The 12,875-nt window shown below is 38.5% G+C and overlaps 1 protein-coding gene across 1 annotated transcript in view; it reads left to right on the top strand.

The window, feature by feature from the left end:
* PKIG (cAMP-dependent protein kinase inhibitor gamma) overlaps positions 1-12,250 on the top strand; it is a 28,263-nt gene extending 16,013 nt beyond the window's left edge. Inside the window, exons 2-3 of the mRNA XM_081947013.1 lie at positions 10,362-10,537; positions 11,254-12,250. Coding sequence (XP_081803139.1) covers positions 10,390-10,537; positions 11,254-11,333 — 228 coding nt within the window. The 5' untranslated portion in view covers positions 10,362-10,389 and the 3' untranslated portion in view covers positions 11,334-12,250. The remainder of the gene's footprint in view (positions 1-10,361; positions 10,538-11,253) is intronic.
* The last annotated feature ends 625 nt before the right edge of the window (positions 12,251-12,875 follow it).

The raw sequence follows: 12,875 nt of genomic DNA, 5'->3' as shown, positions 1-12,875 counted from the left end.
ATTAACACATAAAATACTCTAAAAATACTATTGGAGAACCCAGTCTGTTTGCTCAAAGCTGAGAGTTCCCCAAAACTCGTCCTATCGGGCGGACTGAGTTTTTAAAACTGAGCCAGAAGAGGCAAAGGAGGCGTGGCCAGAGGGGAAAAATCTACTCAGTCCATGGGCAAACAGGCTGTGTTAACCCTTCCTTGGACTCTCCAAGCAGCGCTATGGAGAACAGATTTGATCAGTTTGGCAAAGTCTAAACTATGTTGAAAAGATGTTTACTTTAGGTCACACTGACAGTGCTAGTTCAAATAGAAAAATTGTTTCAGTTTCATTCATACCGAGAAGTTCAGAAAATAAATTAAGAAACCCTGTACAATCTAGAGTTTAGTAACTGTATATTATCAATTAATTATGATTCATTAATTGTTTAGAATTTGAAACTTTCTATTGAAGATACAACTTCTGATTCAAATCTCATTCTATTTTAGCATTTGGAGTCACAGATGATTGGTCTAAAAAATCTAGATGAAGAATTTGCTAAGAACCAAATGCCTTAAGGAATTTTTATTATGCTTATTTTATTTATTAATTTATAAAATTTATATGATGCCCATCTCGCTTACAATATTCTTTTCCCCTTTGCTCAAAGAATTTCTCAGAACTATGCAGTATTGATATTAGACATTTGTGGGCTGTGCTATATAAAAATAAAATTAATTTTATTTCAAGGAGTTGGCCATCTTACGGGTTAAGGGCAATTTTCCACTGGGTACATTATAATGGAGTCCACATTCTGTAAGTTCTGTACATAGACAATTAATAGAAAATTAATTCTTTGCTTTATGAATACTTTACCATGTGATGTCAAGACTGGAGTAAATTGCCTGAATATAACCTAGCTAGATTAGTATATATTTTGCATTCTTGCCAAATAAAGCAATATGTCTGTAAAAAATTTTATCAGCTTTCTACCAATGTATTGCAAAACTAGAATTGTTCAGTTCTTTCAGTGACAACTAAGAAAAAGATTGCTGGCTTATATATTTTTTTTAATCAAGATGATAAAGGAATAAAAACAATCATGTCTTCAGAGAATAAAAATCTCTGTGCTGCCATTTGGCAAAATCTCTTTCCATAGTGATGCCCTCATGGGTGCTGTTTTATTTCTGTTTACTAAGAGCTGGAGAACTGCAGAGTGAAGGGATTTTCCTACTTTTCTGTTTCCTACAGACAAAGTGAAATTCATTTTCTCACAGGTCAAGGATAGGGGAGAAGAGATTCATTCCCTTCCTTATTTACAAGATGAAACCTCTTAGTTTAGTTTGGGAATTTAATGTGAGACTGTTCTAGATCTCTTTGAAGGGAATCATGGGGATATAGCGGAGAGGTCCAAAATCTGCCAGGGTTCAATAATGTGGTTTCTAAAACCTGGATAATGTCATGAAGGGGAACAACAGCATTTGTCTGAGACAGAAAATAGCAATACTGAGATGCAAGAGAGAATGAAAGCGAAAGTGACATGATTCATTGTAGTGTAGAGGTGAGCATTTGATGTTGTTCTTCTCCTAGAAGCCAGAGATAATATAGTTCTGTGATGGCGAACCTCTGGCACGGGTGGTGGTAATGCCAGAGGTGGCACACAGAGCCCACTCTGTGGGCATGTGCACCGTCACCAGCTGCTCTTCTGGTTTCTGGTGCACATATGCGCGCCGGACAGCTGGTCTTCGTGGGCACTGTTTTCCGGGCCTTTTGGGGGGTTTGGGGGCTCATTTCCGTGCCATTTTTGCCCAGAAAACCATTCTGAAAACGGCCTGAAAAATAACCTGGAAAACAACCAAAAACAGCCAAAAAACAGGCATGCACATGCTGGCCAGCTAGTGTTCAGGTTTCCAATGCTCCAGTGTGCGCAAAGACCAGTTGGCCGGCGCACATGGGCGTGCTGGAAACCCGAAGACTAACTGGCCGGCATGCTGGTTTTTGGGTTGCCGGTGCTCCAGCGTGCGCCCATGCATATGCATGCATGAGCATTCCGGTTTGGGCACTTAGTGCCAAAAAGGTTCGCCATCACTGGTATAGTTGGTGACATCCTGCTATCACAGTAATGTGCAAAGGCAACATGTTGGGGCCATTTTTGGTTTTAAAGGGGGGGATGGGGGTAAAGTATCAAAAGCCTTGGATGAAATTTAGCCTGGATGGTGCCAATTTTAAGGGTGAAATGACAAAGTTCCAAGCCACCTTAGAGAAAGTGGGTAAGTGGAATACCAAGCTTGGGAGGTCCTATCATGAGTTACTCCAAGCAGCAGAAGTGGGTCAATTATGAATGGTCATGTTTCCTAGTCGTATAAGCTGTCTTATACTTAGTTAATTGATGCCTGCTCAGAACTTTTTAAACTAAATTTTGGGGATTTCAGTGAGAATTTTCTGCATACAAAATACTGTATATGTTCTTCCATTAGACTGTAGACTTCAGTAGAGGTCTGCAAATCTATGGGTCAGAGGCTGGTATTTCTGAGATGCATATGCAAATAAGCATATGCAAATGATATGCAAATCTATTTCATCTTACTATCTCTTAGGTGACACATTTCCTTTTGGGAAGAATAGTGTATAATTGAAATCTAACCACAATACAACTCAGATACTTTTTTCGAAAGTTACAAATGTGTTAGTCTGGAGACTAAGTAAGGAGTCTGGAGCTAAATCATGTGATGAATAGCTAAGGGAATTTGGTATGTTTAGCCGAATGAAGAGAAGAATGTTACTTCTAAATAAGTTTAAATTAGAAATAGCTAGTGTGCAACTTTTTAAGTGTTTATTAAAGTCCCCTTCTGTGCAATGTGTGTAACCCTCTTGTTCTAATGACATTGTTGTCCAGTTGTGAATCATTGGTCAAAAGAAGAAAATATGAATCAAGCCAAACTGAAACAAATAGGGAGATCGCACAGTCTGAGAAGAGCTCTCTTTATCCGTACAGCATTGCTGTTTTGGCACCCCTAAAACCCAAGGCAATATCCAAGTCCTGCGTTTTACAAAGTCAAAATTGAAAATGACTCTGTTCCAACCCCCAAAACTTCAAGAGTCATGTGTGAACTTCAGGTGGCCTGACCATTGGAGTTGTTGGAGCCTAACTGCCAGGGCATTTGAATGGGATGCTACACAGAGAAACAGGTACAAGTCTTCCACTCTCTATGTCTGAAGTGGGATCAACAGGGCTAGGTGGATAAGGAAGGCGGTTTTGCCCTGAAGCCAGCACAAGGCCTAACCTGAGGCCTGGCTGGCTTTCCTCCTTTGGACATAAGCCTTTGGTTGCCATGGCGCTCCCTTTATTCTATAGTGGGGGCTCTGGAAAGAGCAGAGCCTCAGACTGATACCAGATCCTACAGTAGTCAGGTCACCAGGTAAGGGTAGAAAAATAAGCCAGGAACAGATGGGACACGTTGACAAGGAGCACTACAAAGCAGAGGCTGTAAGAATAATATGCCCTGCTAGAGAAAATAGCCAGGAGAATTTCGAATGAAATGACCGTTTTTCATTTATATGTATATCTGTGTCACCATTGCTGCATTTGCTAACAGCCGCAATCTGGGAAAACACTTGTTTTTTGTGTACTTGTTTGGTCCTTATTTTTATCACATCTCAGGAAAATTATCTTGATGTGGGTTGCTGCAATAATTATTGAGGTTTAAACCCCTCTTGAGTTCATGAATTAAATCTACAGTTGGGAGAGGACCTTGTCTTAAGCCCCTATGGATAATAAGGTGGGATGCATTGCATGTGTCCTGCCCTTTATACATTTTGCTGCTGCAATTTGTTTTGAATTACTAATGCTCTCCTAAACTATTGTATTTTATTTATCAGATAGATGACTAGTAAAAGAAAAGTAGCTTATTTTAATAAACAAGGCAAGCTGGTATAGAAAAACTCACACATACACAGAGGAAGAGACCTAACTCCACACGTGACAATTTTAATGCTTTTGAAAAAGGGTGTTTAAAACTATGACTTAAATTTTTGAGGGCAGAGCAGAAGAAAAATGTATTTCTAGGGAGGTGTCTTAAAGAGTCTTTTAGCATCACCCAGCCAATGTTAAAGTGTTGTTACAGTGGCACAAAAATGTGAGTAGTTCAAGAAGACAGTATTAACTCAGTTCCTGCTAGGGTGAATATAGTAGTAAAGTCACAACTATTTTATTCAGTCTCAGGAGCAGATCAGCTATGACTATTTCCTTAGATGAGTAATTATTTTTAGTTGTGTTCTTGGAGAAAAAAATGAAGATAGATTTCAAAGTCCTATGATTTGGTTGCCTATACTAAGGTCTAGCAAGTGGACTTAAGCATGCTGAACTATAATATATTATGGATCCTACCTATTATAATGGATATAACTGCTTTGACCAAAATAACTCTTATTTTTAAGTTGATATAAATTTTCCACATTCCCATTCGCTGCAGTAAATCCAAGAGCTGAGCTGATCAAGTTAACATTTAGAATGTCTGAAAACATAAAGGAAACCTGTCTCAAACAATGTCAGAAGTGCGATGTTGACATGAATGGAGACATGTTAGATGCACAAGGTGTTTGTCTTCACTGCAAAACTGAGACAAAAGAGGAGCATCAAAAAAATCAGAAAAGCAGAAGGTAAGGTACAGTAAAAGAATAGGCTTGGATTATCTTACAGAACTCATCGCAAGAAGAAAGGTGATAGCTAGTGATCAGTTAAAATGCCTTTAAAATAAACAAGCAATAAAGAAATCCATGGACAGGTTGCCTTTCAATAGTTGTTGGCCATGTTAAGACAAATATTAATATTAAAAGGCATTATAACTCTAAATCAGGTGTGGACAACCCACCCACTGCATGCAGTCCCAAAGTCCTACTTTTGCTGTTCCTGGAACTCACTAAATAATGATCACACTTTTCACTGATTTTGGGTGGAAATTTAGTAAAGTACCGTAGATATTTTTGCAATTTTTTCCCTTCAACAAGAGATTTCATCTATCAAAGTAGTATAAGCATATGAAGTTGTTGCTTAGCAATTTTAATTTCAGTTTCTATTTCTTTATATCCAGGATTTCTCATAATCCATTCTACATATCAGTTAATAAGTTGTCTGTATACTATACAGTCATGGCACATACCTTTCCCAATTTTGATCCACTACATTGCTCCATATGCCTTGGTAGTTATTGCTTTCTGGTCATCATTCAGATTGTTTAGTAAGCAGATGTGATGGTTTGATACAACAGTGTTTTAAGAATTATCCTGATACTCTGCCAAAGAGGCCAAAATACCCATCCCCACATTATGTTATTATTCCAATTCTTATTGCTTTTGGTAGATGGGTAAAATATAGTCCTTGTCAACTAAAATTTGCTTTGATCCTGTTATACAATATGCTGTCTCTAAATACAAGCAGTTTTTTTGGGGGGGGGGAGGGCTGTAAATTTATTGAAATCCTTTGGAATGACTAGTTGTTCACCTACAATGCTTGATTCAAAGCCTCTTCTTTTTGATCCAGGAGTGGTTTTATTTAAGGACATCAAAAGATTCTTGATAAATGAGGCTAATGTTGACTTGTGAAGTCAGGGTTTGTGATATAAAATTATCTACGGTTTCTTTGTTGATTATCATCTAGTGCAAATGATATGCTTTTTGCAAGCATTTGCATTAATATTGACAAAACTTGGAGGAGGAGGAGGAGGAGGAGGAGGAGGAGGAGGAGGAGGAGGAGGAGGAGGAGGAGGAGGAGGAGGAGGAGGAGGAGGAGGAGGAGGAGGAGGGGAAGAGGAGGAAGAAGATGATTTTGGAAATGAGTATGAATTCATTTCATATTGCAAACCAATTGGTATAAGGTGCATCTTTCCTGTAAGATTTTCAGATGATGATTTTCATTTTGTTACGTTGTCAAATTGAGCCAAAAAATAACTGTAAAATTAATCAAAACTTAATTATTTAGTTAATATTATTAACTATTTTCTTCAGATACCTTCTGAGAATCTTGCTTGGCTGAAGATTTGGGTGCAACAATTTATAATCATTTTCTGGGACCTACTTTCTTTATACCAATTTTGTTTATTATATCAAGCTTCTGGAGAAAAAGTCTTCATCCACATGGCACTACATATGTAGATTTTCTTCCTTCTCTGCTTCTGACATTACCAAGCCCTATGTATACCAATTGAGTATTTCTGCTTGAAAACAAAAATATAACCATTTCATATGGGAATCTATTTTCAAAACAGTTCCATGCAATTCAACCAACTCATTTATTCCGACTCAAGAGTAATCAAAACTGTTTTATGAGACATTGAGATTGAGTCAACACTCCACATATGTTATAGTACTGGGGGGAGGAGGGAGGAAACAGTAATCCAAGTCTGCCCTCTGCTGGCCAAACACATACCAAATCTAACCACAATTTTAAAATCTAAACCAAGATTTCAAAGTTGAGACCAACAGTTATCCTCTTAAAAAGTTCACATTTAAGAAGTAACAAAGTTCTATCCAACTGATAAAAATGCTGTTCCAAACAATATCGTCTACCAAAAGAAATGCATTAGTCTTTAAGATGCCATTAGTTTCTTGTCTTTCAAGTATCAGTAGCACTTTGTCACATAAACTAGCATTATCACATATTTTAATATTTTTTGAAACTATTGATAAACTTTTAACTCTTAATATAAATATATTTATATTAAGAGTTAAATGTTTATCAATAGATAAACACACATTAACCTTTTAATACTACATTTATACTACCTCGAGAAGAAAGTTGGAGGCGGCTTATCAGTTTCATCAGCCTGTTTCTCTTCTCTGCAATTGATTTAAAAATGTGATCAAGAATAATAATATAAATTCAAAATCTGAATTGACTAAGAGTGCACATGAATACATGCTTTTTAAAAAATTAAATGCATTTGTATGTAGTAACAACTTTGAATCTTTGGTTTTGCTATTATTTGTAGCTTTTATCCTACTCCATTTTGAGTTCGGTAAATCATTTGCATTCCTTATTTGGAGGTCTGTAGTTTACCTTCAGTCTAAAGGCAAATACTTTCTTCTCCTGTGGACTCATTATTTTTGTGAATTGTAGGTATGAATCATTTAGTTTCCAGAATATTTCGTTGCATTCTGTCCTGTTCACTTCCTTTTGATGCGTAACTGGTGTTTCTAGGGCAAGACATTCTTTATTTCTTTTCCTGAACTATTTTCTTTTCTTCTTTGCTAAGAATGATCATCTGTATTATACTGTTTCCCAAGGGAAAAAACATTGTGAAAGCCTTTGAATTCTATAATGTGTGAGCACCCTATTTGAATTGTTTGAGGGCATGGAGAGAGCTGCATATATATCCATTCCACCTTTAGAAATAGTATAGCTGAGTAAAACCAGGATATTAGTATAAGCTGCTTTTCAGATTACATACAATACCAGAGTTGGAAGGGACCTTGGAGGTCTTCTAGTCCAACCCCCTGCCTAGGCAGGAAACCCTATACCGTTTCAGACAAATGGCTATCCAACATCTTCTTAAAGATTTCCAGTGTTGGGGCATTCACAACTTCTGGAGGCAAGCTGTTCCACTGATTAATTGTTCTAACTGTCAGGAAGTTTCTCCTCAGTTCTAAGTTGCTTCTCTCCTTGATTAGTTTCCACCCATTGCTTCTTGTTCTACCTTCAGGTGCCTTGGAAAATAGTTTGACTCCCTCTTCTTTGTGGCAACCTCGGAGATATTGGAACACTGCTATCATGTCTCCCCTAGTCCTTCTTTTCATTAAACTAGACATACCCAGTTCTGCAACTGTTCTTCATATGTTTTAGTCTCCAGACCCCTAATCATCTTTGTTGCTCTTCTCTGCACTCTTTCTAGAGTCTCCACATCCTTTTTTACATTGTGGAGACTAAAACTGAATGCAGTATTCCAAGTGTGGCCTTACCAAGGCATTATAAAGTGGTATTAACACTTCACGTGATCTTGATTCTATCCCTCTGTTGATGCAGCCTAGAACTGTGTTGGCTTTTTTGGCAGGTGCTGCACACTGCTGGCTCATATTTAAATGGTTGTCCACTAGAACTCCAAGATTTTTATGAATGTATTTTTCTTCTGTGCATATATTAAAAATGAAGTTTGTTTGGTTCTGAATGGTTGTTTGAATGATTTATGTTCTGCTTTAGAAATAATAATTTCCCATTGTCTGCCTCCATGAATAGTTTCCCCAGAAACTCAAAACAATACAGCTAGGGGAATTACATTTTATTGCAACTCCAGAAATGAAACTTACTTCTAGTAGTTGTTGACTAAGCTTTCATTTTACATTGTAGTATAATACTTTGGGTTCAGTCTTGGTGACTTTCCTTCTCAGCTTTTCCAAAGGTTAAATAGAAACTTTGCTTTACATTTTCCATGGCGCATTGTAAGAGGTCATGTATTGACATTCTCTACTACTATTTCTGAGAAACTATAGTTCCTAACACATTTCGCTTCACTGAAAGCCAGTATATAAATCTGTGATTGTAAAAGAGAATGCATTGTAATAGCTCTTTCTAATGATTATTGGTAACATCTGAAGAATCCAACAAACCATTTCACAGTACTTGTACTTGCCTCAGTAATAGAATGTAAATGTTTGGTCGGCTGATCTTAATTTAATTGGGTCCTAAGACAGTTGCAAAATATTTTAATATTTCAGTTCTTCATGACAAATTTTAATTTTGGAAATTTACTGACATGATAGGGTGCTGTCACTTATAATGGTCTAACACAGTATCATCTTAGTACCGTGTTTCCCCGAAAATACAACCTGTCCTGAAACTAAAGCCTTGCCACATTTTTCGCATGGGCAAAAATATAAGCCCACCCCTGAAAATAAACCCCCTGGACAACCCCCCCCTCCGGCCAGGCAGAGCACCGCTCACCGACAGAGTGGTATTCTGAAGGCACCAAGTCGCAGGAGCCGGGGGCGGGGGGGAGAAAGTCGCTCACATTGCTTGCCGCCTTCGGGATACCACTAGGTTGGGGAGTGGCGTTCTGCCTGGCTAGAGGGGGGAGTTGCCAGGTGGCTGATCCCTTGCGAACTGGCTCCCGAAGAGCCGGGCACAGCCTCAGCGGTGAAGCAGCCATGAGGTGACCAAGCTCTCGAGCAACTGCCCTGCAAACCCCCTCTCCAGCCGGGCAGAGCACCATTCACTGACCTAGGGGTTATCCCTAAGGCGCCAAGCCACGTAGCGCTCTGCCCGCTCACCAGCTCCTGTGGCTTGGCACATTAGAGATACCCCCTAGGTCAGTGAATGGAGGTCTGCCGCTGCTGGAGAAGGGGGTTGCGTGAGCGCCTGTACCGCCTGCAGCAGGCATGCCTCCTAGCCTCAACATTTCCAGGCCTAGTTCTCCCTGCAGCGGCAGCCGCCACTGCTGCACTCCGAGCATAACGTCTTCTCCGGTTCCAACCTCCAAAACTTGGCTGCTGAGTCTTCCAGTAGCGGCCTCTCTAGGAGTGTGCTCTATGGTTGTGGGCTGGCTGCTGGAGGATTCTGTAACTGTCTTCCGGACAGAGAGTTCCAGCAGCCAGCCCACAACCATAGAGCGCACTCCTATAGGGGCTGCTGCTGGAAGACTCAGCAGCCGAGTTTTGGAGTTTGGAACTGGAGAAGATGTTATGCTCAGAGCGTGGCAGCGGTGGCTGCTGCTGCAGGGAGAGCTGAGCCCGGACATGTTGAGGCTAGGAGGCATGCCTGCTGGGGCAGAACAGGCGCTCGTGCAACCCCCTTCTCCAGCCGGGCAGACCTCCATGCACTGACCTAGGGGGAATCCCTAATGTGCCAAGCCCCGGGAGCTGGGGGGCAGGCAGAGCGCCACGTGGCTTGGTGCCTTAGGGATACCCCCTAGGTCAGTGAATGGCGCTCTGCCCGGCTGGAGAGGGGGTTTGCTGGGCGGTTGCTCGTGAGCTTGGTCATCTCATGGCTGCTTCACCCCTGAGCTGTGCCCGGCTCTTCGGGAGCCAGTTCGCAAGGGATCAGCCGTCCGGCAATCGCAAAACAATAAGCCTTCCCCTATAATAAGCCCAAGGCCATATTTTGTAAGTAAAAAAGAAAATAAGACCCTGTCATATTTTCGGGAAAACACAGTAAGCTAATAAACAAACATAGGATAAAGAAAAAGATAGGAATGTAGGATTTAATGCTGACCTTAGCCAAACAATCTAATCTTTTTCCTTGCAGCAAGATTCCCCCCTTCCATAAAACTTATATTTCATTTTTTATATCAGTCATATCTTATGACTACCGACATAGCTTTATGCGATCAATATATTTTAATAAGAAGGTCTCCTATGCCCATTAATAATAATTTATTATTGTACTATACATATCTGCTACCTAGGGATTCTGCCACATACAATGTTGGTGAGATGATGGAGACTGAGCCTGCCTATGCTGACTTCATCAGCTGTGATCGGACTGGTCGGAGAAACGCAGTTCATAATCTTCCAGGGGATGCAGCTGCCATTAAGTTGGAGAAACCAGCAAACACCATGGATATTTCTGTTGCAGATGAAGGTGAACTCTTCTTTGTTCAATCAGAGCTTTTCAAGGAACGAGTATCATTCAGGAAGCTCAAATGGAAATGTTATAGTTCATATTGTGCTTGTTTGAATGTTTATGCAAACTGTATTATGCAATATCATATTTGCTGGCATGTCATTATCATGACTATCAGGAGGTTTCTATGCCAACCATTCAAATGCCAAGGAGCATGCCATCCTTCCTACCTTTATATAAAGGGCCTATTATATCTTTTGGCACCTGTTCATTGCAAGATTCTGTTCCTATGTGGGTTTTTTTTAAAAATCAGTATCCCTTCTTTAAAATTCCGAGTAATATTATTCTATTCTTCCTTGTGATCATAATCTACTGGTTTTTTATTTTGTTAAGATTTTTTCTGTACCCCATAGGTAAATCTTTTAAAACTAGGCAGCCTAATTCACATATCTTGTACTGGACTTCTTCCATTATCATATAAACCCACATATAAATCTTGATCCATAATCTTGTACCAGGCAGGCAACTGAGTATCCAATCTCTGAATTTTGAGCATTTCTAAACAAGACTTTTCTCTTTTATGTAGATAAAAGTCCTATACTGAATTAGCCAGTTTGGAATAAAATATTTCTCCCAATGCAAATAATTGCAGGCAAATAACATTTATGTTGAATTATTTTTACTGGATGCAATTATTGGATGGGGAACAAAATCCACTTTTTTTCTTTTTGCAGAAAATCAAGCAAAGGAAGCTGCTAGTGAAAAAAACCCTGGGCTGATTCCTGAAAGGAAGAATGATAGTTCAACCTTCTAATTTAGGATGCAGAAGGTGGAAGACTAGATAACAATACTTGATAGTTATTCTATATGCTAAGAAATCATACTGCAACAGGAAAATCTTTACTTACCATTTGGATGTCATAGTCACTTTGTGAAGCAAGTAACTGGTATCTCCAAAGTTATTTCTTTCTCTAAAGCTACAAAATAAGATCTGTTCTGTTAACCTGAGCCAGTTAGACAGCGTTAAGCAGCTATTTTCTGTACAGTTAAACAACATTTCCATAATATGTATTTCAGTTTTTATTGTAGAAGGTGCAATTTGTTCACTTAGTAAATTTAAACTATTTATTTCTATCTCCTGTAAATTATTAGATGGTTTATTGTGTTCATCAACATACATATATAAAATCCCACACCTGGTTGATCTTTTAAGCTGTGAACATGGGAATTATAGGATATAATATACCAGACATTTCACCAGTATGAACCTCATTAAATAATTGAGCTTGATACTGGCAACAGTGCTTGTATATAGCTCTAGTTCAGTTCACCATATTCTGTTTTAAACAAATACTATAGAAATTCCTGCTGTAGGTGTCACCATGTGATTCAGTATTTCTGAACAGGTACACTTTAACATTTGGTTTGCTTAGCTTTTTTTTTTTTTTTAAGAAAAGGTGATGCAGGCTAAGGCATAATATTTGTTGTATACAATTCAGATAACTCTGATACATTTGCATCATCTGTTAATAACAATTTCCTTTTAGGTAAAAGTATTGAGCCAAGGTTGACTTCTGGTGACTACATAGATGCATGCTTGCTGGTATCCTTATAATAATCCTTACATTTTCCATTGCCCCCTTCCAACACTTCCAGTAAATATTATGCAATTCTATAAATTTGTTTTTCAGCAAATAAAATTGAGTCTTATGCGTTTTGCTGTTTCCTACATTTACCTCTATAGGCTTGCAATTTCCTTTTCTGGTTTTATAATCTGACATTAAAAATCAATAGAACAAAGATATTCAAAATATTCTGTGATGCCAAGATTGGTATAGCAATCTGTAGGAACAGATACAGAAAATATAGAAATGTAGAATATGTACTATAGAAATATATAAAACCAAAGTATTAATCCTGTCTATGCACAGAATATGCCAGAGCTTTCAAATAAACATCAGAATGCAGATCTGTATGAAGATTAGGAAACATAACTTAATTGTGTATACTACAATATGAATTTAGCAGTATTAATATTGACAACTTAAACACAAAAATTATCTGAAATTGGCGTAATGTACTCCCAGAGACGGGTGCAAAAAAATTCAATCCTCAACATTTTTACCTTTGTGACTTCAATAAAAAGATGGGAGCAAAAGCTTATAATAACATATATAACATATAATACAAATTTGGCAAGAAAGCCAACGTCCTAGAAGTCAGAAATAAAATTCAAGGTCAACTTGTTAGGGTAGAGAAATGCACTGGAAATAGTATAATTTAGTGAGATAAAAGCAAAACTCTTATTCAGAAAACAGTGATCAAATGCAGAGACTGAGGAGCACAACACTTGTCT

The sequence above is a fragment of the Natrix helvetica genome (assembly GCF_964273705.1).
Source record: "Natrix helvetica genome assembly, chromosome: 3".
Classification (NCBI taxonomy): domain Eukaryota; kingdom Metazoa; phylum Chordata; class Lepidosauria; order Squamata; family Natricidae; genus Natrix; species Natrix helvetica.
Note: the sequence above shows the minus strand (reverse complement) of the source record. Positions and strands in the feature narration are given on the sequence as shown.